This window comes from Spermophilus citellus (assembly GCF_964194105.1).
Source record: "Spermophilus citellus genome assembly, chromosome: 9".
NCBI classification, from domain to species: Eukaryota; Metazoa; Chordata; class Mammalia; order Rodentia; family Sciuridae; genus Spermophilus; species Spermophilus citellus.
Genome location: NC_138191.1, coordinates 74,585,551 through 74,608,801, shown reverse-complemented (window position 1 = coordinate 74,608,801; position 23,251 = coordinate 74,585,551). Strand labels below are relative to the sequence as shown.

The 23,251-nt window shown below is 38.9% G+C and overlaps 1 protein-coding gene across 4 annotated transcripts in view; it reads left to right on the top strand.

Moving 5' to 3' along the window:
• AK5 (adenylate kinase 5) overlaps positions 1-23,251 on the top strand; it is a 264,012-nt gene that overhangs the window by 146,753 nt on the left and 94,008 nt on the right. For all 4 annotated transcript variants that reach the window (XM_081307956.1, XM_081307957.1, XM_081307955.1 and 1 more), the window contains exons 7-8: positions 1,604-1,694; positions 8,583-8,659. In XM_081307956.1, the coding sequence (XP_081164082.1) occupies positions 1,604-1,694; positions 8,583-8,659 (168 nt within the window). The remainder of the gene's footprint in view (positions 1-1,603; positions 1,695-8,582; positions 8,660-23,251) is intronic.

Here is a 23,251-nt window from a genome sequence, read left to right as displayed (position 1 = left end):
GAGGACCAAGAAAAGTCTTCCCTTAACAGTAAGAAACAAGTAACCCTAAATTCAATAGTTTTCTGGTCCAGCCTAACAAATCTTAAAAGCAAGACTTGAAAGATTGAACTGTTTCCAAGTAATTAAATTACATTCCTGAGCAAAGCTTAAGAATATTTATAGTAATACAAAAATATCCAACACACAACAAGGTCCAAATGTCAATGCTTGACATCCAAAAAAAAAAAAAAAACAAACAAAAGGACCAGGCATACAAAGAAAACAAAATTCTCCATTATGAGAGGTAAAAATCAATCAGAACTGATGTAAATGTTAGAATTAGCAAAGAAGAATGTTGAAATAGCTATTATAATTTAATTTCAGATGTTGAAACGATTAAATTCATGAAAAACAATTTTTTTTTATAAAAAGACTTAGGGCTGGGGTATAGCACAAAAGTATTTACTTACCTAACATGTGCAAGCTCTATCCCCAGAAACACACATACACACACAGATTCAAATCAAACATCTAAGATGAAAAATTACTGGGATGGGATTCAAAATATATACCTGCAATGGAATTCTACTGAGTAATGAAAGGGAATTAACTATAGATATAACATTGATGACCCTCAAAATAATTGGGCTGAGTAAAAGAATCCAGACAAAAAAGATTGCATACTTTTCATTTTATATGAAATTCTAGAAAATGCAAATAATTTAACAGAAAGCAAATCCATGGTGCCTGAGAGAGATAGGAAAAAGAATTCTAAACTTTGGGGAGTGATAGATAATTTTCACTATTTTGATTTTATGATTATTTCCCAGGTATGTACAGATACCAAAATTTAGACAATCTGTACACTACAGAGACACACAGCTTGTTGTATATCAATTATAATTCAATAATGTGATTTTTAATAAAAAAGAGAGATGTATTTTAAACATTTGAACCTCTTGGGAAAGAGCAGTTTCGTGTATATAACCACATTATTCTAAGATATTCAAAATTTTGTAAATGTTATTGAATGGTAAAGTAGATATTTAATTTTTGTTACATCTAAGTCTATAGTGTTCATAGACCATATCTGTAATATAGTATTTGTTGTATTCAGGACAGTATCTTAAATTTGATTTGGAGGGGGGTTATGCTGGGCACAGTCGATACACATCTGTAATCCCAGCTACTCAGCAGTCTAAGAGAGGAGGCTGGGAAGTTTGAGGACAGTCTGGTCAACTTAGCAAGATTGTCTTGAAATAAAATTTGAAAAAGAGCCGGGAGTATAGCTCAGTGGTAGAATGCTTGGCTAGCAAGTGCAAAGCCCTGGGTTTGATCTCCAATACCTTCAGGAGGGAAACTTTGCTTTGTATGTGAAGACAATATGGTATGCACTTTTCTTGTCTTTAAGTGACTATACATTTACTTCCTAATGCCCTTCTTTATTTGATATGAAATCTGGACTTAAAAACTCTCTAAATGTCTGATTGAAGACTTGAGTGCCTTATTTTCTTTGTCCTTCTTTGTCACAGATATAGTTGTGCAATGCACATTCATTATGTTTGGGGATGAACTGATTTATGTATACTCACATTCCACATTTGTCTGTCCTGATTTCCCCCAGTTTGATGCTGACCGAGACGAGGATGAGGTGTTCTATGACATCAGTATGGCAGTTGACAGCAAATTATTTCCCAACAAAGAAAATGCAGCAGGTAAGTTGCTACGTCCTTTGGGCAACAATACACCACAATCACCTGCCAAATGTCGTACTTTGTCTTAATGGGTAAAGCCCAACAAATTGCTGTAAGCTTAAAGGACAGCCCTCGTTCTTTCTGGTTTAAAAATAAAGGGGTAGACCAAAATAGAATGGAAGGGTTATAAATCTGTCCTTTGCAGTTTGTTAACGTTTTTCTTCCTGTCATTGCACATCTAAATTAGCAGGTAGTCACAACGTAATAGGAAAAAAAATCTAAACTAATCCATATACTTTGTGCAACAATTAAAAGTCATAATTCCTCCAAGACTCCCCCAGCCTAAAGGGATTTCTTCTATATTGCCTGAGTAAAGCACTTCCATCCCAATCCACAGCTCCTGTGGGCCCTGCCCCTTCCCTTCTTTAGCACTTCTACCTGGGAGTTTGCCTAAGACAAGTGGCACTCACGGTTCTCTATTCTCTATTCTGACTCTGGTCCAACTCACTGCCCACATAACTTCACCTACCAGTTCTAAGTAGATGATTCTCTCTCTTTTTTAAAAATAGCACAGAACTTTTGGGTTTTACCTTTTGAGGTCAAAACTCAGAAGAAATGTCAAGACTGAGAACAATATTATTTTTATAATAAATTTTGTATTATGTACACACTGTATTCAAATGAAATGCCCACTCTTCAAACAGCACGCTCTGGCTTTTCCATGAGCCCCCAGAATAGTGTAAGTTGAGCCTCTGAGAAACAGTTCCTTATCCAGGAAAGAGACTGGGTGAGTGTTAATATGTGTGTGAGTGTGTGTGTGTGTGCAGAAAACCTTCTGATCCCATGGCATGTAGCTAGCTCTTCTGAAGCCACACATCCTTCCTTGCCTTCAACACTGCTGGTCCCATAGACGGGCTCAGCCTGGGGCAGCAGTAAACCAGCCACTCACCCTCTACCTTATTCTTCTGTGAAGAATCGATGAAGGCTTGCCACTCTGCTGGGTAAAAACATTTATAGACATTGATCTTCCCAATGTGTTTCAGGGTATCCTGATAGCAGTTCTTCTATATTGAGTATCCTGATAGCAATTCTTCTACATTGAAAGCCTCATATCCCTCCCCATGGCTCTCCACCATGTATTTTATGTACTCAATGAGGTCCTAAGACAGGATATTTTCTTTCTTCTCTGGATGCTGGCTTTGCCTCCATGTCATTTTGTACATGGGTTTCTACACAAGCTCCTAGGACTCTCCTCTATGCTTGATTCCATGGCCTTCACCTTTCTCTTATGGAGAGTTACCACCTTCATAGGGATCATTGGCCAATTCATCTTGGCCAGCTTCTGTCTCATCAGTTTGGTGTGGTCACAAGCACGGAGGAAACGGGGACACATGAGACCTGCAATGCTGCCTTCCGTCTAGCATTTTGGTTCAGATGCTTCTGCTCTGAGCCCTGCCCTTGGACATCACGCTAACCACAGCAACAGCTGCACACACAGTGCTATCTCACCCTTCAAATCTTAGTCTCAGTCTTGACCTTTCTCCAGAGTTATGGCCTCAAAAGGTAAAAAAGTTCTGGGCTATGAAATACAAGGCAAAACACTTAAAATTTTAAACCACCATTTGAAGCAACCTAAGTGTAGTTGCCAAGAATGGAAGAATTGTGAGAAGAAAGAAGTGGAGATCTTTCTGGGCAGATCAGCAGAGCACAGATAACTGATACGAACTCTCCTGCATAATTTTCCAGTGATATTTCCTGCCTGTTGCAGGAAAGATGGAATATTGAGAACTGTGTTGCATCATGTAAATAAGACTACTAATTGCTCTGAAAAAAAAAATGCTACGATTCCTGTGCCTTTTAAGTTAATATTTTATTTAAAACATAATTTTTAAAATAAGAACAAGTATCTAGTTGCTACATATCCTTAGTTTGCTAATATGGTAGTGTGGAGGAGCTGAATTTTGCTGCCCGCTCTTTACAACTTCGTAACACCTTATGGCTCACTAGTGGCATTTCTCCAAAGTAGCTTTGTCCTGCAGTCCTGCAACTGTGCTGACTTCTGACAACAAAACAAAACAAACCCTTCATTGACCTTCCTGCAGGCTGGGCACTGGTGTTCCCCACATAGCAGAAAGCCACAAATCCCTAGCTTTCCCACTGTGCAGGGCATCACCTCCATCCCTCACCCATATCAGTTTCTTGTGGTTCCTTCAATGGCTCCAGTACCTTCCTTCTGTAGCTGTTTTGCACCTGTTTTCCCAGTTGCTCAGGAAACCCATCCTCATTACATCCCTCTACTCTCCCAACTCTATAGCCTCATCCTTCACCTGGCTAGATGCTGGCCTCAGTACAAGAGTGATTTGTTCAAGGAGCCTCTCAGACACCATTCCAGACTTGTTTAAGCCCTTGCATAATGTCCTGTGCTTTTCCTGCACAATTTTTAGGCACAGGATTGTTGGTTAAGCAGCAGTTTCCTTTATTAAAGCATAAGATTTCATGAGGACACACAGAAAAACAGAGAACCAGGGAGGGTTTGATGCCCAGTATGAATCTCATAAGAGAGGGTACATAAGGTCTTCCTTTTCCAGTTGGCCACCTCAGCTGGGCCACCGCCTAAGCGTGGGACTCCCAGGCACACCAAGTCTTTGCTCCCAAGCTGAGTGCACACTTGCTCACCTTTTCCCATAGGCTGCCATAAGCTCCAAATTTTCAGTTTCATCTGCAGTGTCTGCTCTATGGAGTCCTCCATTAGGACTTTTGGAAGAGCCATCTGGCCACATCAATCAATCTCTCTGGCCCTACGTTTTCTTATCTATAAAGAGGAAATATATGCATTTAAAAAATAGCCAGAACTTATCTAGGTTAATTTCAATTCCTAGGTATAATTCATATTTTGTTCAGAGTTGATGGTTGTACTTGGAAGTGGTTGGCTTCAATAGCAACTTTTTATAAAAGGGACTGAGATTTATTTTTTTAAAGGAAATAATAGCACCTACCTCATAGGATTGTTGCCAAGAGTGAATGATTTCTATGTGTAAAACATGTGGCTGCCACACTAAAAAGGCTGTATATGTGGTAGTATTTTTGCTAAGGATTCTTGAGGGCTCATAGGGAGAGACCACATCTCACACAAATTTCCCTCCTTTTCCTGTATTTTCTTTTACTCTCTTCTCCATTCCCCTTTTCCTCTTTCCCAACCCCTGTCCTGAAGTATTGAAATAATCCACTCCCCTCCTCTTCTCACCCAGAACCGTTCTGCAACACTCAGATCCCTCCAGGAGCTCACTTCCTGGTACCAAGTACTCAGGATATTTTTCCAAATAATATTTTTTCTCTTCCTCAAAGGAATTCTGACACAAAAGCATTGCTAACACTTTCCATGACTGTTGAAATTAGAGCAGGATTCTTAGTGCCTGATGCAGTCGGGCATTTACAAGGAGGTACTTCATGTTTGTAGAGTAAGTGAATGAGAGCAAGATCTGCAAAGGTAAAGTGTAAACATCCTTTTCTTTACTCTCATTCGGCATGTATGCATAGAATGCATTTCATTTCTAATGCATTTCATTTTAGATTCAGGGATGAAATGCAACCTCCTCTTACAGAGCAGCCTGCAGTTAATGGAAGTTGGAGCAAGGGAGAGCCTGCTTTCCCTGGGGGACTGAATGGAGGATTGGAGGGGTTTTATTTACCTGCACCTGTCACTGTTCAGGAAGCACTCAAAGTGGAAGGAGAATTCCTAAAACTTTTGACTAACAATCCACCGGGAGGAAAAAAGTCTCTAACATTGTCTCAGGAAGCAATGCATTTAGTCTCTAGTACCTCTAAAGCCAATCTGTCTCATCTTCCATTTAAATTAAAGGAGACAACCTGAAAATAATATTTCCGAAGACCATACCACATCTAAAACTAGTGATGCTAAGTCTTCCCTGTGGGGTTCTACATTTCAGCTAAGACCTTTCCATACTATCTATAGAACAGATATTTTTAAGTCTGAAAAGAAATCGAGAAATTCAAAATCAGGAGAAATGAAAACAACACTATCACTTTTTCAAAATGTCCTGATTTTGCTGTCTTTTTTGAGTAACAAGATCATTTGCAGTTGTTTTACGTGTTAGTTTGCCCATTGAAAGAATGTGAAAGTGTGTACATATGTCTATTTACCTCCCTGTTCCACATGCCAAATGGTGGACTATTATTAAAGGTCCCATTTTGAGCATACCAAGCAACCAATGCTAAGAGGAAAAAAAAAGCTTTTCAATCATTATCTGAGCTGCTGATGATATCCTTTGTCTATTGCCTCCTGATATATTAATGCTGCTGTTGCCAGGAGCAACAATGTGTCGAGAAATTTTATCCCTTAATGATATATTGAAATTTCTGTTAAAAGCACTTGATTAGGAAAGCCAATCTCTTCTTCCTATTATAAGCAGGAGTTTTTCTTAAACAAAAAAAATCTTTTCATTCTGCTATTGTCAAAGATAATTTCCTAATAAACTTGCTTCAGTATCAAATATTCATATGTGGTATCTGTTAACTAGGTTTTTGAAGAGCCCTTCAGGTTGTACTTTTTGAAAACAATTGAAAGAACTGTTTCCAGTTAAACAAAATAAGTAGGACACAGGTTTGAATCCACCTACCTATCACCATGTCACTAGACAGTGGTAGATAACAGCCACATTGAGGAAGTAATGACAGCTAAACAAAATTCATATTACCTTTAATGATGCTACCAATAGCAGCAATGGAACATTGATGGTCATGGGCTTGAACAAGACTCCTTAATTCCACTTGTGACCCTGCCATTTTCACAGTCACCCCAAGATCCATCTCACTGAGAATTATCACTGATCCTCATTTTCTCAGAATGCAGAATAGATAGTATACCCCTCCAGGTCCTCTCCTGTAGAGACTTGAGTGAAAGGTAATATTTGTAAAGCTATTTGGAGGCAGTGGTGGAGTATGTTTGAAGGAATTGGAGCTAAGGGCCCTGCCTTTGATCTCACATACTTTCTGTATTAACCTTCACCAAGTTATTTAACTTCTCTGCATCTCGTTTTCTTCTCTTCTAAAATGACAGAGTGGGATTCTGCAAAATTTTGGTTCTAAAATATCTATGACATATAATGAAAAAAATTTGCAATTTACTTCTAACATCTTTACTGCCTTTAACACATAAATGTAAGCTGACTTTCAGACTGGGCTTTGAGACAGTCAAGTATTTTGTCTCCAAGATACACTTACAAAATTCTTTATTTGAAAAATACCAAAGCACAATGACAGGAAAATTACATATAATCCCACTCATTTTAAAAAGGTACACATAAAAATTAAAGTTTCCCACTTCATGCTCTAGTCTTACACTCTTGGTATCAAGGGGCAAAGACTTCCCAGTGCCATTCTACCAACTGCCTCTTTAGCAACAGAATTGGCCAAGGCTGCTACGATGATGTGACTGGCAACTAGCATCAGTAGAGTTGTTCTGAACACACCTGTGCCACTACACATGTCAACTCCGCATCAGGTGACTTCTCCAGAATGGCTTGATGGTTCAAGGGTCTCCATATGGGAAAACTTTATCTTGTTTTAAAAAAATTTTGAAGACAGAAACAGTGGTGTTGCTGCTTAGCACTTGGTCATTGTAATAGATGGGGGTAGAGGGGGCGCTAAAGATAAGAGAGCAAAGAGAAAAGCAGAGTGAGGACACACCTTGGCTCTCATTTTTTTTTTTTTTTTTTTTGGTACTGGGGATTGAATTTAGGGACACTCAACCACCAAGCCACATCCCAAGCCCTATTTTGCATTTTATTTAAAGACAGGGTCTCGCTGGGTTGCTTAGCACCTCGAAGTTGCTGAGGCTAGCTTTGAACTCATGATTCTCATGTCTCAGTCTCGCAAGCCACTGGGATTACAGGCATGCACCACCGCACCAGGAAGTCTTGGCTCCTGTTTTGGGAGAGTACAGAGGCAACATCTCTGGGACAGGTCCATGTCTGAGAAGTGTGCGAAATGCTTGATGTTTTGTGAAAAGCTATTTTCACTAAATATTACTCATACAATAGTCTAACCAGGAATTATTCAGCAAGGCCACATTTATAGTAAAACATGAGTTTGTTCGTTATTTTACAGGATACATAATATTTTAGATTATGGTAATATAAATCTTTTAGATTTTGTATCTATTTTCCTTCCTGGTAAGGTGATGTATATTTTGAGATGATGTATATTTTGAATTATTAAATGAGAACTATGAATAAATTGTGCTTCAGAAGCCCCTTTGTGAAAATCAGTGGTTTAAGTTTGGGAAGAAATGGATAAGTGATTTAATGTAACCTATAATACCCAGGAGAGCAATCTTTCTATTAAAAAATTAAGTTAATCTGATTTTTCTCACCTTCAGAGACTGAGGTGACCCCAAAGGCTTGAGGGAAAACATCTCAGGTTTTTCTGGAGTGGGCAGGTTCAGCCCTTTTATTTCTGGAAACTTTTTGCTCTTCTCCCACTCCTATGTGGTGTTCCTTCTGCCTTAGTTACTCTAGCACATCTTGAAGCTATTTCTCTTGGACAAATCACATTTTGCCCTGACTGTTCATGTTCACAGATCAGCTCCTTATGAAGAATCCCAACTCCACCACTTCCTCTACTAGTCACAGTTGACTCACTCTTCTTGATTTCTGAATCTTGCTGTTGACAAATCATTCTCTACAGTACTGTCATATTCTTAGGGATGGACACAGCGCCCTGAGTATCTGCATCTTCAATCTCCAGCTCAAATGCAGTTCTTGGCAGATGGGAAGCATCTAGAAATGTTTGTGAATTTAATAGAATCCTAGAACAATATGGAAACCTAAGAGGGGATTTCTTTCTTTAGAAACAGCCTCCATCAGCTAATTTTTCCTTTTCTAAATTTAGGTTCAAGTGACTTTGATCCTTCAATGATGTTGGACACTGGAGAGATCATTGATACAGGATCTGATTATGAAGATCAGGTAATATAAATCTAAAACTATTTCTCTATTTAAATGTTTCTAATATTAGACTTTGTGATTTTTTGTGAAAAATAGAATTATAAGACTTCATTTTGTGAAATCCTTATGGGTAACTAATAACATATTTCATGATAAATCATAGTAGCCTACAGCTGTCTTTCACCATTTGGCTCTTTGACCCTCCCTTATCTATAGATCCAAAATAGCAGTTAATTAAGGAAAGATTTGTGGTTGGAAGTTACTTGAGACAGAAGTAAGGTTCTCTTGCCCAAGAATTTGCCTGCTTCCATCCTTCCCACTAATAAATAGGTAATATGTATGAGAATCAGCTATGGGCTCAGGGCTCTGCCAGTCTATTTCTAACCTTTCAACTGGAATAGTGGCTGAGGAAAACATGGCCAAAAAATAAATATATGTTCTCTTTGAATAAGACTGAAGAACTTTATCTGGGTCATTTTCCCTCTCAGCAGAAGAACTCTCTTTCCTGCTGTATTTTAATGACCCAAAATAGTTGGCAAATGATCCAACTTCTAATTAGCTATTTTTGAAAAAGGATAATGTCTGAAACTCCCCCCAACATCCATCAGTGCTCCTTACCAGTGGCTGAAAACTAAGTGAATATGTTCTAATGAGGGTTTTTTTGTTCCCATTTTAAACTAATATGAGAAGCAAATAGAGCAGAGAGATCTGACCAGTGTCCATACATAATAATCAACTGTACATTTTGTATTTTCAGAAACTATTTTTATGAACATCAAGCTTCTTCCTTATATCACGAAACAAGGAGAAAATATTGCCAAGTGTATAATATCTACCAAATATTTATGGTAGTTTTTAATATTTATCAAGTACTCGCTACATGCACAACATTATGCTGAGTTCCTTATATTATTTAATTAATTCTTCACAGTACCTCTAAAGAGTAGGAATTTTTTATTTCTACTTCACAGAAAAGAAAACTTAAACAAGAAGAGTGATTAGGTCAAGGTTATATACAAGTGGTTTCACAGTGGGAATGTGAACTTGAGGCACATTTGCCAACACCCACACTCTGCTGCCTCCGTCCTAGCCTCCAAAGAGGTTGTTCAGTGATACATTTTTGGAGCCTTTTCAGTTGCTGACTCTTAAGGCCTCAGCAGAAGCAAATGCCAAACAACCACTCATCATGTGCACCTAAAATTATAGACTGCACAAAGAATTGACATATAACAAGACAGGCAGCAACAAACGGGAGGCTTCACACCCCCAGGAGCTAGAAATAACAGAAAAAAAAATCTGAAGGAAATCTTAATAGAGGAATATTTAGAACATTCAAAGAAATAAAGGGAAGGTTCCAAACCATGAAACAAGCCCATGAAAGAATGGAAAGGAACAGACAGGAAAAAGGAAGAAATAGACCACACAACTACCAAGTTACAGAATCAGAAATCAAACTTGGATCTGCCTGCCACCAAAAATCTATTGTCTTCTACCACTCCAGGAGAGCCATGATGAGAGTCACTGGTAATCTATTGCTAATTCTGGTCAGCACTTTTTAGTTATCTTTCTTGACATTTACTGCATTTGACACTGTAACCCAGGAGTCACCAAACTGTTTCTTTAAAGAACCAGCTTTTCAATATTTCAGACTTTGCTTACCATATAGTCTCTGCTGTACCTACTCAAATCCCATCATTGTTGCACAAAGCAGCCATAAAAATATGTAAACTAACTAGCATGACTGTGTCCCCCCCAAAATTTATGGGTACTGAAATCTGAACTCCATGTAATTTTCACATGATTTATGTATTTTTATTTATGTATGACATCAGAATGCATTACAATTCTTATTACACATATAGAGCACAATTTCTTATATCTCTGGTTGTATACATAGTATATTCACACCAATTCGTGTCTTCCATACATGTATTTTGGATAGTAATGATCATCACATTCTGTCATCATTTTTAACCCCATGCCCCCTCCCTTTCCCTCCAACCCCTCTACCCTATCTAGAGTTCGTCTATTCTTCCCATGCTCCCGCTCCTCACATGATTTATTTCAACCTTTAAAATGTCACATTTTCAGCTAAGAGGCTGTACACAAGTAGGCAGCAGGACAGATCTGACCTGCAGGCCGTTAATCCATGGGCCTCTGCCATAAGCCATTCCCCTGTCCTTGACATTCTACTCTCCCTTAATTCCTAACATTTCTAGTCTTTAATATTCTTCTTAGTGCTTCACATTAATTACCTAATTTCATCCTCAGACCACTCTAGGAAATACATATTTATGCTATTATTCCAGTTTTATATGAGGAAACAGGTGCAGAGAAATTAAGCAGTTAATTCAAATCCACCCAGCTGGTAAGAGGTTCAAACCCAGAGATCTGATTCCAGAGCCGGGATCAGGGAAAATAGACTCGGTTGTGCTGGGGTAGAAAATAAAACTGAAAATCTGAGTGCTTTCCTTCCAGAGGTCCTTTATAAGTGAGTCCAAAAGGATCATGGATGGGGAGAAGAGCTTGAGCGTGATGCACCTGCTCTTAACTGCACATGAGCTCGCCTCATGGTCAGTGGCAACCCTAGTTGCTGGCTCTACGACCATGCAAAGAGCCTGGAAAATGGAGCTTCCTAATGTGCCCAGGGAGAGAGAGATGGGTTTAGTGTACACCAAGTCAGCTTTCACTGCAAATCTCTGTTCTTAACCACAGGCTGCAGCACCTCCTTGCAAGCGCTCTCCCTCTCTCCTACTTCTCTCTTCATTCATTCCTGGCTTCCTTGCTGAACTCTCCATTGGTCCATTATTCAAATGTGGGCGTTCCCCAACATCCTGGTAGTGGCCCCTTCTTTTCTCACTGCACACATTCTCCTTTGAGAAGCTCAGTAACAACCATGGTCCCAGCTTCACGTGGAATTTCCTTGGTAAGCTCCTGTCATGTCTACCTACTACATAGCACTGGTGAGATTTCCCATGTGCATTTCAAACTTACACGTCCAAAACTGAGCTCACCATCTTCCCCCACAAAATCTGTTCTTCCTTCTGTTTTCTCTATTTCAGTAAATGATACCACCATTCCCCCAGCTGCCCAAGCCAGAAACAAGGGTATTTTCCTAGCCTCTCTCCTTCCCTGTGTCCGTTTGGTCAGTTCCGTGCAGGAATTGCTCCAATCCTCTCCAATTCCACTACCCCTTCCTTGGTTGACACCCTCAGCCTTCCTCCCTAGGACCACAGGGACAACCTTCTAACCAGTCTCCCTGCCCCAGTCTTCTCGTTTCTAAAATGATCTTGTGAAAGCAGACTCAGTCATGGCATTCCACTACTTAAAATCCTTCTTGGCTCCTTGATTTCAGAATTCAATCAGAACCTCTAAGCATAATACATGAAAATGTACAAAGCAGTATCTGACCCCTACATTCCTCTCCAACCACATCCTTGCAACACCAAAGCTTTTGCAGTTCCTTGAAGTAGGGTGTGCTTTGCAGTCCCTTCCCTTTTTAGGGAAGCTTCCCCAGCTCCATCACCTCTATCCCAGATAATCCCTATTTGTGCACCATCAGGACCAAGTTTCCTTTCAGAAAGCCCTTCTCTTGCTACGTGTTCCGTTCACCTTCTTCAGGGGGCATGGCACCTGAGGTTGTGATATTTTAATGCAGGACATAGACTAGGCTCTGCTCTGTGTGTCATCAATGCCTGCCACATGGCTGGGAGTATGGCATACGCTCAATAAATGTCCACTTTTTTGAAAGCCAAGAAATGAATTCTAGTTCTTTACTTCACTTGTGATTTGGGGGGTAACTTACTGAGCCTCTTTTGTAGAAAGTCATGACTGTAATCTCACTTAGAAGAACTGCTGTGCAAGGAAGGGAGCACACTGAGCTTGTGTAGAACAACTGTTCGAAAATATAACTCCCTCCCTGCCTTCCCCCAGATCTGACTCAAACAGAACTTTTCAGGCCCCAGTGATCTCCTAGAGATAACAAAGGCCCTCACTTCTTCAGCTAAGTGGATACTAATTGTCTGAGCACTTTCACTTTTTGGACCCAGATGCAAGGAGCTTAGAAGTTGCCACTTTGTCCTAAGAACAAGTAAAAAGCTGAACATGCTGAAAAATCAACCCTGCTTATATCCTTCAGAGAAGTAAGGCCAAACATATTACACTAACCCTAAAGAGACAGAGAGGCACATCACAACTTAGCTTGAGAGACAGAAACCCACCAACAGAAACTTCATGGGAACCAGGGCTAGGGTAGGAAGAAATGAATAATTACAAGTGCTAGAGGCACAGTGTGAACGAATCCAAGAGATTAAAAACCCCACAGGGTCCCAGTCTTGGAAGCCCCCACACCTTTGTGAGAGTCACCTCCAGGAGCTCCATCGGGTGATCACAGTGAACATCAGAAAAAAAATTCCTGTCAATCTCCTGGCAGAAGGAGAAGAAAAAAAAAATTCGGAAATATGCCTGAGCATTCTATTCTTCTTAACAAATTCTACTGTCAAAAGAAATTATTTTACCAGAGCCCAACCCACCTGGAGAAACAGAAATCCCCAGAGGGATTTTAAAAACAAGAATCACTGATGAAGTTAACAGTCCAGGTGCACAGGCTCACCAGAAAACTAAGACCAAGTGATAGGCCTATAGAATGTCCCTCCCCTACCCTACTTTACAAGTACATTACAAAATGCTATTTACTACAGTTTCTTTTATCCAGTACATCATATCCATCTATCAATTGAAAATTATAAGGCATACCAAAAGGCAAAAAATACAGTTTGAATAGACGGACCAAACATCAGAACCAGAGTCATATATGGCTGGAATGTGAGGTTCTCGAACCAGGAATTTTTTTAAAACTTATAATTAATATGCTAAAGGCTTTAATGAAAAAGAAGGAAAGGACAACATGCTGGATAATGTAAGCAGAGAGATGGGAATTATAAGAAAGAATCAGAAAGAAGTGCTAGAGATTTAAAAAACACTGGATTAGAAATGAACAATACCTCTGATGGGTTCTTTAGTCAGCTGGATACAGCTGAATAAAGAATCTCTGAGCTTGAGGATTTGACAATAGAAACTTCCAAAATTAAAATACAGAGAAAAAAATGAAGAACTGAATATCCAATAACTGTGGAACAGTTACAAAAGGTATAATATATGCATAATGGAAATACAGGAAGGAAAATAAAGAGAAAGGAACAAAAGCAATTTTCAAAGCCACAGTGTCTGTGAACTTCCACCAAGTTAATGCCAGACTTTAAACTGCAGATCCACAAAGCCCAGAGAATGTCAAGCCAAGGATAAATGCCAAAAAAACCAAACTACACCTAGACATATCATATTCAAACTGCACAGTATTGAAGAAAAAAATCTTGAAAGAAACTATTGGGGCAAACGCCTTACTTATATAACAGTAAAAAATAACAATTACACCTGACTTCTTCTCAGAAGCCATGCAAACAAAAGAGAATGGAGTATTTGGCAGGGAAGGAGGGTATGTGCACTATACCAACGCAGAATTCTATACCTCACAAAATTGCCCTTGAAAAATAAAGGAAAAGATAGACTTTCTCAGACAAGAATTGAGGAATGTGTGACCAGTAAACCTGTCTTAAAAACAATGTTAAGAGAAATTCTTAAGAGAAAAGGAAACTATAGACATAGTTCAGAAACTGAAATCTTCACCAAGAAAGGAAGAGATCTGTTATAGTTTGATCTTTAATATTCCCTGAATCTCATGTACTAAACAATGCAGGAATATCCAGAGGTTAAAATGATTATAAGAGCTATAACCTCAGCAGCAGATTAATCCATTTGATGGATTAGTAATTTGAATGGACTGCTGGCTGGCAATTGAAAGAAGTTAGGTAAGTAGGTTTAGGCAAGACTGAAAGGTTAGGCATGGCTGGAAGAACTGGGTCACTGAGGCATGCCCTTGGAGAATTACATTTTATCCCTGGCCTTGCAGGCTCCCGCCCCTACCTCTTTGTCCCTCCTTCCTTCCCTCCCTCTCTCCCACCCCTGCTTCCTAGCTGCATTGAACTGAGCAGGTTTCCTCTACCCATGCCCTTCTTCCATGGTGTTCTGCCTCATCTGGGGCCCAGAGCAATGAAGGTAGCTGATCATGGACCAAACCTCTGAAACTGTGAACACAAAATAAACTTTTCTTCCCCTCAGTGTTCTTGTCAGGTATTTTGGTCACACCAGCAAAAAGTTAACTAACACAACATAAGAGAATGAATAAGTAAAGATAAAATAGAAACTTGTGGGGCTGGGGTTGTGGCTCAGTGGTAGAGCGCTCCCCTAGCATATGTGAGGCACTGGGTTCGATCCTCAGCACCACATAAAAATAAAATAAAGGTATTGTGTCCACCTATACCTAAAAATATAAATATATATATATATATTGAAAAAAATTTGAAACTTGCTTTTCTTATTCTTAGTGTATCTAACAGCATTTTGTTCAAAATAATAACAAACTATTTAACTATGTATGCTTATATAGATATAATCACACCCCTCGTGTCTCCTTCAGAATCCCGCTCTATAAACAGGTATTGCATTTCCTTTCTCAAGGCTCTCATCCTAAAAGTATCTTTCTCTATTTGCAAAATTCTCTACCTCTACTTTGAAGAAAGAGTTGTCAACAGTGCCAAGTGTCTGTCTCATCGCTTTCCTTTAAAATCAACTCCTCTGATGCTGAGTTTCTCACCTCCCATTTTGCCCTATAAACCAGTTTCATTTCCCAATTCTCCCAATATCTGGGGCTGAAGACACAATGACATTTCTGCTTTCTTAAAACTCTGGATTCCCTTGGCTTATGCCACTTATATTGTGATTATTTCTTTATTTCTTCCCCTAACATGATTTTCTTCCTCTGTCCTCCCCTTAAAATGTTGCATTCACCAAGCTCCATCCTACACTCTCTTCTCTCACTTTACAACCCTTCATCCATGCCCAGACTTTCAGCTTTATTAGTTTCTTATTCATGCAACTAATATTTAGAAAACTTAATGTGCCAGACTCTATATGAGGTGCTGGATACAATGATGAGCAAAATAAAGCACAGCTCCTGCAGTCATTTATATCAACAGATATAAATGATAATGGAATAGCCAACGAATAGAGTTAAAACCACCAAATTCTTGGAAGAAGAAGTGAATGCGGCCATGGGTAGATGTGGCCAGTGAATGAGGAGAGGCTTCTCTAAGGCAAGAGATGCTCCAATTGAGATGTGAAAGTAAGAGGCAGCCAGGTATGTATAAGAAAGTGAGAGAACAGGAAAGAATGGAGGGAAGAGCTGGGGGTGTTCAGAAGAGGAAGTAGCAGTGTGGAAGCAGGAAGAAGCACAGCATCTGACCAAAGGCCAGTGTAGCTGCAGTGCAGGAGGAGAAAGAAGGTGTGAAATGAGCCTGAACAGGAGGGCTTTGCAGAGCAGCTTGGGTGTGTGGGCACCTATGAGCAGGGTCTTTGCCAGGGGAGGGACTGGTTTTTTGATTGGTTGGAGGGAGCAAAAGAGTGTGCTGACATAATTATACTCGCTTTTATAAAAAGGTTGTTCTGGGGGCTGGCGTTGTGGCTCAGATGGTAGAGTGCTTGCCTAGCATGTGTGAGGCACTGGGTTCAATCCTCAGCACCGCATAAAAATAAATAAATAAAATAAAGGTATTATGTCCATCTATAACTATAATAATAATAATAATAATTTAAAAATATTATTCTGAACCAGGTGTGATCCCAGCTAGGAGGCTGAGGCAGGAGGATCACTTGAGCCAAGAAGTTCAAAGTTCAAGGTCAGCAGGGGCAACATAGTAGACCTTGTCTCAAAAAAAAAAAGATTGCTCTGGTTGCAATGTTGAGAATAGGTTGGAGGAGGACAAGAATGAATCTAGGAAGTCCATTGGTCCATAGAAGAGATGACAGGTGGCACTGGAGTGTGGAGGAATGGAAAGAAAGGACTTGAGAGACAAAATCCACAGGACTTCATATTATAATGGATATTGGATATGGGAGCTGAAGGGAGCTGTTCACGATGACTCCTGGCCTTTTAACTTGTGCAGCTGGGTGGATGATGGTGGCATTCACTGAGGAAGAACACTAGGAGAATGCCAGTTCTGCAAGGAAAGAGCTCAAATGTAATTTTAGACTTGCTGAGTTCAAAGTGCCTTAACACATCCAAGTTGAGAATTCAAGTAAGCAATTAAATATACAGATCTGGCATTCAAAGGAAAGATACAGGCTAGAAATATAAGATTATGAGCCTTTTGAATACAGACAGGACTTGAAGCTGTAAGTGAGGATGAGAAAAAGAATGAGCAGAATTGAGAAGAGAACCGATTCTGTAGCTGAGCACTGAGGAAATTAAAACGCTTGTTGGAGAAGGAGGGCCTCAGGCAGCAAAAAGGATGCAGAAGAAACTGTTAGAGAGAAGGAGGGAAGTCTGTGGAACGTGGTGTTCCAAAAGCCAAGGAAAACAGTTCTTCTTGAAGCAGGGAGCATCAGGATGAGGAAGAGGGAGACTAGGATATAGCCATTGTGCATAGAAACGTGGAGGAAATTGTTGACCTTACAAAGAGGGCATTTGTTTGTAATGGAAGACAAGCAAGTTTCAAACTCATAGGAAGGATCTCCTTATTAGGAAGAAGGAGAACACCAAAGAGAGAGAAAACCTCATCTGGAGGCTGTGAGGCTAGGGTCTAAAGCACAGGAAGAGAGGTTGCTCAGAGACCAGAAGAAATCCTGCTAGGATCATTTTAAATCCTGTTGTTTCTTCCTTGTGATCTTCTCTAATAAGTAAACATTAATTTCTTGCCACTGAACACCTGAAGCTTTTGAGGTTATACCTTAGCACTTGATTGTATTTAATTTTGTACTTCATTATATACCAACTCGTATAATTCCCTGTGGTCTCCTGCATGCATCTACATGACTATGGAGCCAGATAGGCCTGGTTCAAATTGTAGGTTGCAAGTTTCCTAACCCTTTCAAGTCTGAGTTTCTTCATCTATTAAGTGGATACAACTTGAAGACTATGGATCAAAATAGATGATCTGTGTAAAAGCTCCTGACACGGTAGAACATCCAGTAAATACTACTTCTTTCTTTTCTTCTCCAGAGGGAACACCCTACCATAGACTTCCTTTGTATCCACTGTACTGTGACAGGGACACAGTAGGAATCCAAATAGACTTAGTGAATAAAATCAAAAGGCCACATTCCCCAGCCATAACAGATGATAGCTTTTATTGTGTGGAGTGTGTGTGTGTGTGTGTGTGTAACTGAATTTCCATAGTGACATTCTAAATCAAGAAATATTACATTTAACTAAAGCATGTGGTAAGTTGTATTTGTATGGCTGATCTAAAATAGTACCATTGGGCTGGGGATGTGGCTCAAGCGGTAGCGCGCTCGCCTGGCATGCGTGCGGCCCGGGTTCGATCCTCAGCACCACATACCAACAAAGATGTTGTGTCTGCCGAAAACTAAAAAATAAATATTAAAAAAATTTTAAAAAAATAAATAAATAAAATAAAATAGTACCATTCCCTCATGGTTCATGCTTGTTATCCCAGTGACACAAGAGGTTAACACAGGAGGATTGCAAGTTCAAGGTCAGCCTCAGCAACTTAGCAAGACCCTGTCTCAAAATAAAAATAAGGACGGGGATGGTAGCTCAGTGGTAAAGTGCCCTTGGGTTCAATCCCCAGTAAAGGATGAAATAGTACCCTTCCCAAGGCAGTATAGTCCAGTAATACAGCACTGATAATAATTTAGAGACTTGGTGAATTGTAGCTTACACACTGAGTCTAAGTGGTAAGTCAGGTTTTTGTGGTATGTCCTACAAGGATCAGCTGAAGTGGAAAAGCTGAAGTGCCCAGGTTGCCTCTCAGCTCTGCAGGAAGCACTTGTACTTGCTGGAGAAAGCTGCTGATGGCATGTTGCAGTGATGAGAGCTGGGACGTTAGAGAGAAACAGAGGTCAGGAGGGTGCAAGTCTATTTTTCCCCAAACACTAAAACAATAATACCTGCTGCAAATTCGGGCAGCCAGTACTTCCTGACTGTCTTCACAGGCCATGGGGAGTTAGAACTAATTGTTTCTGCAAGAAGAAAGACAAATCCCAATTTCAAACTTCATAAAATTCATGAGGATATATTTTCACCATTCTTGACTGCTAAGTTAATGATGTGCTTCATGTTTTCAGAGTAAATATTAAACAGTGATATGATGTCACTTAGGTTGCCAGTTCTGAGCCAGGGATTTAATATATTTCCACACTCTGAAGACATCAAGTAAATGCCTTATCACTATGTTTGTCTGGCATGCCCCATCACAGGAATATAGGAAAAACCTTTGCAGAACAGATAGAATGAGAACTGATAGAATTTTTTTTTTTATTTCAGAGCACTAGGTTATGCTCCAAGGGTAAAAATATATGAAGAATTGATCAGAAGAGACTGTTTGCTTTTCTCTTTTCAAAAACCTTATTATTCTTGTCAGACAATTTTTATACTTAATTTCATGGGCTCCTGTAACATCTTATTAACCAGAGTAACCTTGAATGCCATGTCATTCTGAAAGCAAAATGAAAATATTTGTGATAACACAATAGTATCACAGCCTAATAAAGAAAAGAAAATAGAACTTGTGTATGGCCCCTCATCTTGTGTGTCTTGGAGCCTTAAAAGACAGGAAACGATTGCTAATGGGAAACCAAATAACATAGGATTGTTATATGTTTACAGAAGTAAGGAGATCGGGGCTGTGCAAAACCTGAAAACCCAGTCTAATAGCAAACAAGGACCTGCACAGACTTAAATAGGGAGGAAGGAGATGGATGTAATGAGGTCACTTTCTGCTCCCGGGAGGCAATTGCCAAGGAGCAGTTACCACTGTCCACCTGTGACAAATCTCTCTTACATCCTGTTGGGTTTTGGTCACACTGTGTGTCCTCATTTTAACTTTCTGTTGGATCCATGCTTTTATTAGGGACAGTGGTTGTGGCTAGATCAAATGGAGACTCCCAGGACTGGGCTCCTACATGAGTTTGAGTTCCAGTCGGTCTGCCTTTTAGTGGCTTTATACTGTTGATACAATTGCTTCTCTGACCTCAGTTTCCAAATCTATAAAATGAAGACAATAGTGGGAATATTAAGGAGTTAATTACTATCAAGGCATTCTTTCAAATGCACAGCACTACACATATAGTTACACAAACACATAAAGTCTTAATATGATGAGCATTGTAAATTCCTCATTTGAATTTAGATAAAACATATATTATAGACCAGCTTTAATCACTTATGATTTTAAAATGACTCCCTTATAAATACATTAAATAACCACACAAAGATGACAAAAATAATAAAATAGTGCAAGTGAAGAATTTATGTGGAATTCCAGTGTCATCCTAAAAATTTACTCTCCTAGCACTTGTTCCTCTTCCTGTTGTGTACTTATAACATGGATTATGACTATTTGTGTGTTTTTCTCCCCCAGTAGATTATACCTATGGATATAGACAATGTATACTCCATGCTAATTCCTCAATTTATTGCACAATAACTGAAAAAAAAATTATAGGAGGGCAATTCAAAACTGTTTGCCCCATTAAACAGAATGAAGAAGTCTGATGTTCTGTAAACTGTAAACAAAGAACAGGTGGTAAAACAGATTAAGTGGCAATGATGATTCTTTTTAAATTTACTTGTTTTCAAAGGAGGGTACCTAGGATATTGGAGGACTCGAAAGCAAAAGGTGGTTGATCTGGTAGAAAGGGCTAAGAGGTGTGTGTGTGTGTGTGTGTGTGTGTGTGTGTGTGTGTGTGTAACATAAACACCCACCACCACCAAGCAAAAACAACTAAATACAGCCTCCCCCTGCCTGCATCAACACCTGAAATCCTATATCTGGGGAATCTACTAGAGGTTGATAATTTCACTAGAAGTTCTCTCCCAATTTTTCAACATTAACTTAACATCTATCAAAAGTTACTCAGCTGAATAAAATTTCTATCATCTTAGAACACTGTTAATTATACAATCCTTCTTAGCTTTAGATTCACACCAGTGAAAAGCACTGTATTATCAAATATTAAAAATTTAGGAGTTTTCTTTTAAGAGACAACTCTGTTGTACAATAGAAACATATTAAATTATTGTTGGCTGTTGGCCCTGCAGTATGGATAAATTCCTTATCAGTAAGCAGAGGTGGTGGTTTATGGTGGTTGAGGCTACGGGCTAGGGGGCTCAGACTCCCTGTGTTTGAGGTCTAGTTCTCCCCATTACTAATTGTATGATCATTTACTTCTGTGTCAAAGTTTTCCTCACTTGCAAACTGAGAGTTCTGTAAGGATTAAATTAGATAATACAGAACAATAATAATGAGAACATACTGAGTACCTACTCCAAGTCAAGAACAATGCTAAGCACTGTACAATTAACAACCCTAACCCTGGCTCCCTGAGTGGAACAGTGGACTTTGGAAAACCTGGGAACCACAGGTTTCCTTTGAATCCTGAGCTGAGAAAGAATGTATCAGAATTCATTTAGCTCTTCAATGATTTTTCTAGAACTTCTCACAAAATCAGGAGTGGGAATGGATCCAAAGGGGAACATATTGGACAGACTTTTGAGGTACACCATGTGGTGCTGGGTTTGGGCTTTTTGTTTGCTTGTCTTCTTTAATTTAGAATCTTGATGACTCAGGAGGAACGAGATTGGTTCTAAAGAGTAAATGCAACAGTCTCCCTTTAAAACCACTTTGCTTTTTAATTAATCTTATCTTGGGGAAACCAGCAGGGAATACAACCTAAAACTTCCAGTGTTTTACTCTGTGTTTATAACCTTGAAGAAAGTAGAAATCAACAGTTTTTATTAAGTGCCTATTTTGGGCCAAGAGTGCTCATGATCTGGTTTAATCTTTACCATGATTCTTCGAGGAAAAACATTATCCCCAAGGTCACAGCTAACAAGGTCTTTACTCCAAGTTCATCACTTCCCAGTAAGCTATGTTGCTACCCCAGAATCTATAACAACTACCCTCCCACCAAAAAAGAAAAAAAAAGAATATAAAAATCTAGCTTTTTTTAAACTCTAATGTTGTATTTTACTCAAGATGAATCATAGGAATCCATCTCTTTGCAGGTTTATAAAATAAGCAAGCCATATACAGATGTCTAAGACTAAGAAATATCAAGTCTGGAATTGCTTGTCTTTCAATGTATAATACACTTCCATTTCCTTGATAGTTTCTTAAATTTAAGAACTTTTTTCCTTATTTATAAAATCAAAACTACATGGTTTGGATAATTTGGAAAATGACAAAAAGCCTAAAGAGGAAAATTAACATTAATTATGGGGCTGTTCTTGACTGATAGATGTTAATAAAGTTATAATCAGATGGATAAAGGGAAAAGGTTCATCAAAGGGTATAAAGTTTCAGTTAGAAAGAAGAAGCTTTAGTGATCTATTGCACAGAATGGTGACTACCATAAATGATAATGCTTTGTAAATTTCAAATTTGCTTAAATAGTAGATTTTAAATATTTTCTCTACAAAAGAAATGGTAGGTATGAGAGATGATGGATTTGTTAGCCTGATTAGCCTGATTTAATCATGTTACTTCATAAGCTTATGTGAAGACATCACATTGTACCCCATGAATATATACAACTATTATTTATCAACTTAAAATAAAATTTTTATAAGTTATAGTAGGATTTCCCATGTCATAAAATAATTCATGTAACACATTTTAATGGCAATATAAAATATAATTCTATAGGAATACTATATTTATTTTCATCATTCACCTCCTGCATAGCCTATTTTTCTTTTCATCTACTCAGTGTTATCAAGAATCATACCCTGACATATCATTACACATAAACTTTTCTTAAATTTCTGATTGTTATTCTAGGAGTAATAAGGGTGAAGGGTTTAAAGGTTAAAATTGTAATATTCTTGCTTCTTTCTAATCAGAAATATCTCAGAAATAAAGCAAGGTTTGTGTGTGTGTGCGTGCGTGTGTGTGTGTGTGTGTGTGTGTGTGTGTGTGTGTTTAATAGGCTGAAGAATTCTACAGGGAGATAAACCTGCTTGTTTAAATGGTTTGCAGAAAGACCTGTTTATATGGGGCTAGGGTTGTGGCTCAGTGTTAGAGTGTTCACCTACCATGCATGAAGCATGGGGTTCAATCCTCAGCACCACATAAATGTAAAATAAAGATATTGTGTACACCTAGAACTAAAAAATGAATATTTTAAAAAAAAAGAGAGAGATCTGGGATTGTGGCTTAGTGGTAGAGCACTTGCCTAGCATGTGTGAGACACTGGGTTCGATCCTCAGCACCACATAAAAATAAATAAAATAAAAAATTTCAACAATTAGTAAAAAATATTTTTTAAAAAAAGACCTGTTATCCTAGGTCCAATTTAGTCTCACATGACTCAGGAGGCACTACATTAAGTGCTAGCATATCTGCAGTCCTTTGATCAATAAGCTACTCCTTCAACATAGCAGCCACTGTGTGACAGACAGATGAGAGGATGCCTCTAGGGAGAGCAGCAGAATCTCCGTACTTTTTCTACAAAATGAGTCCAGTCCTACAGTAT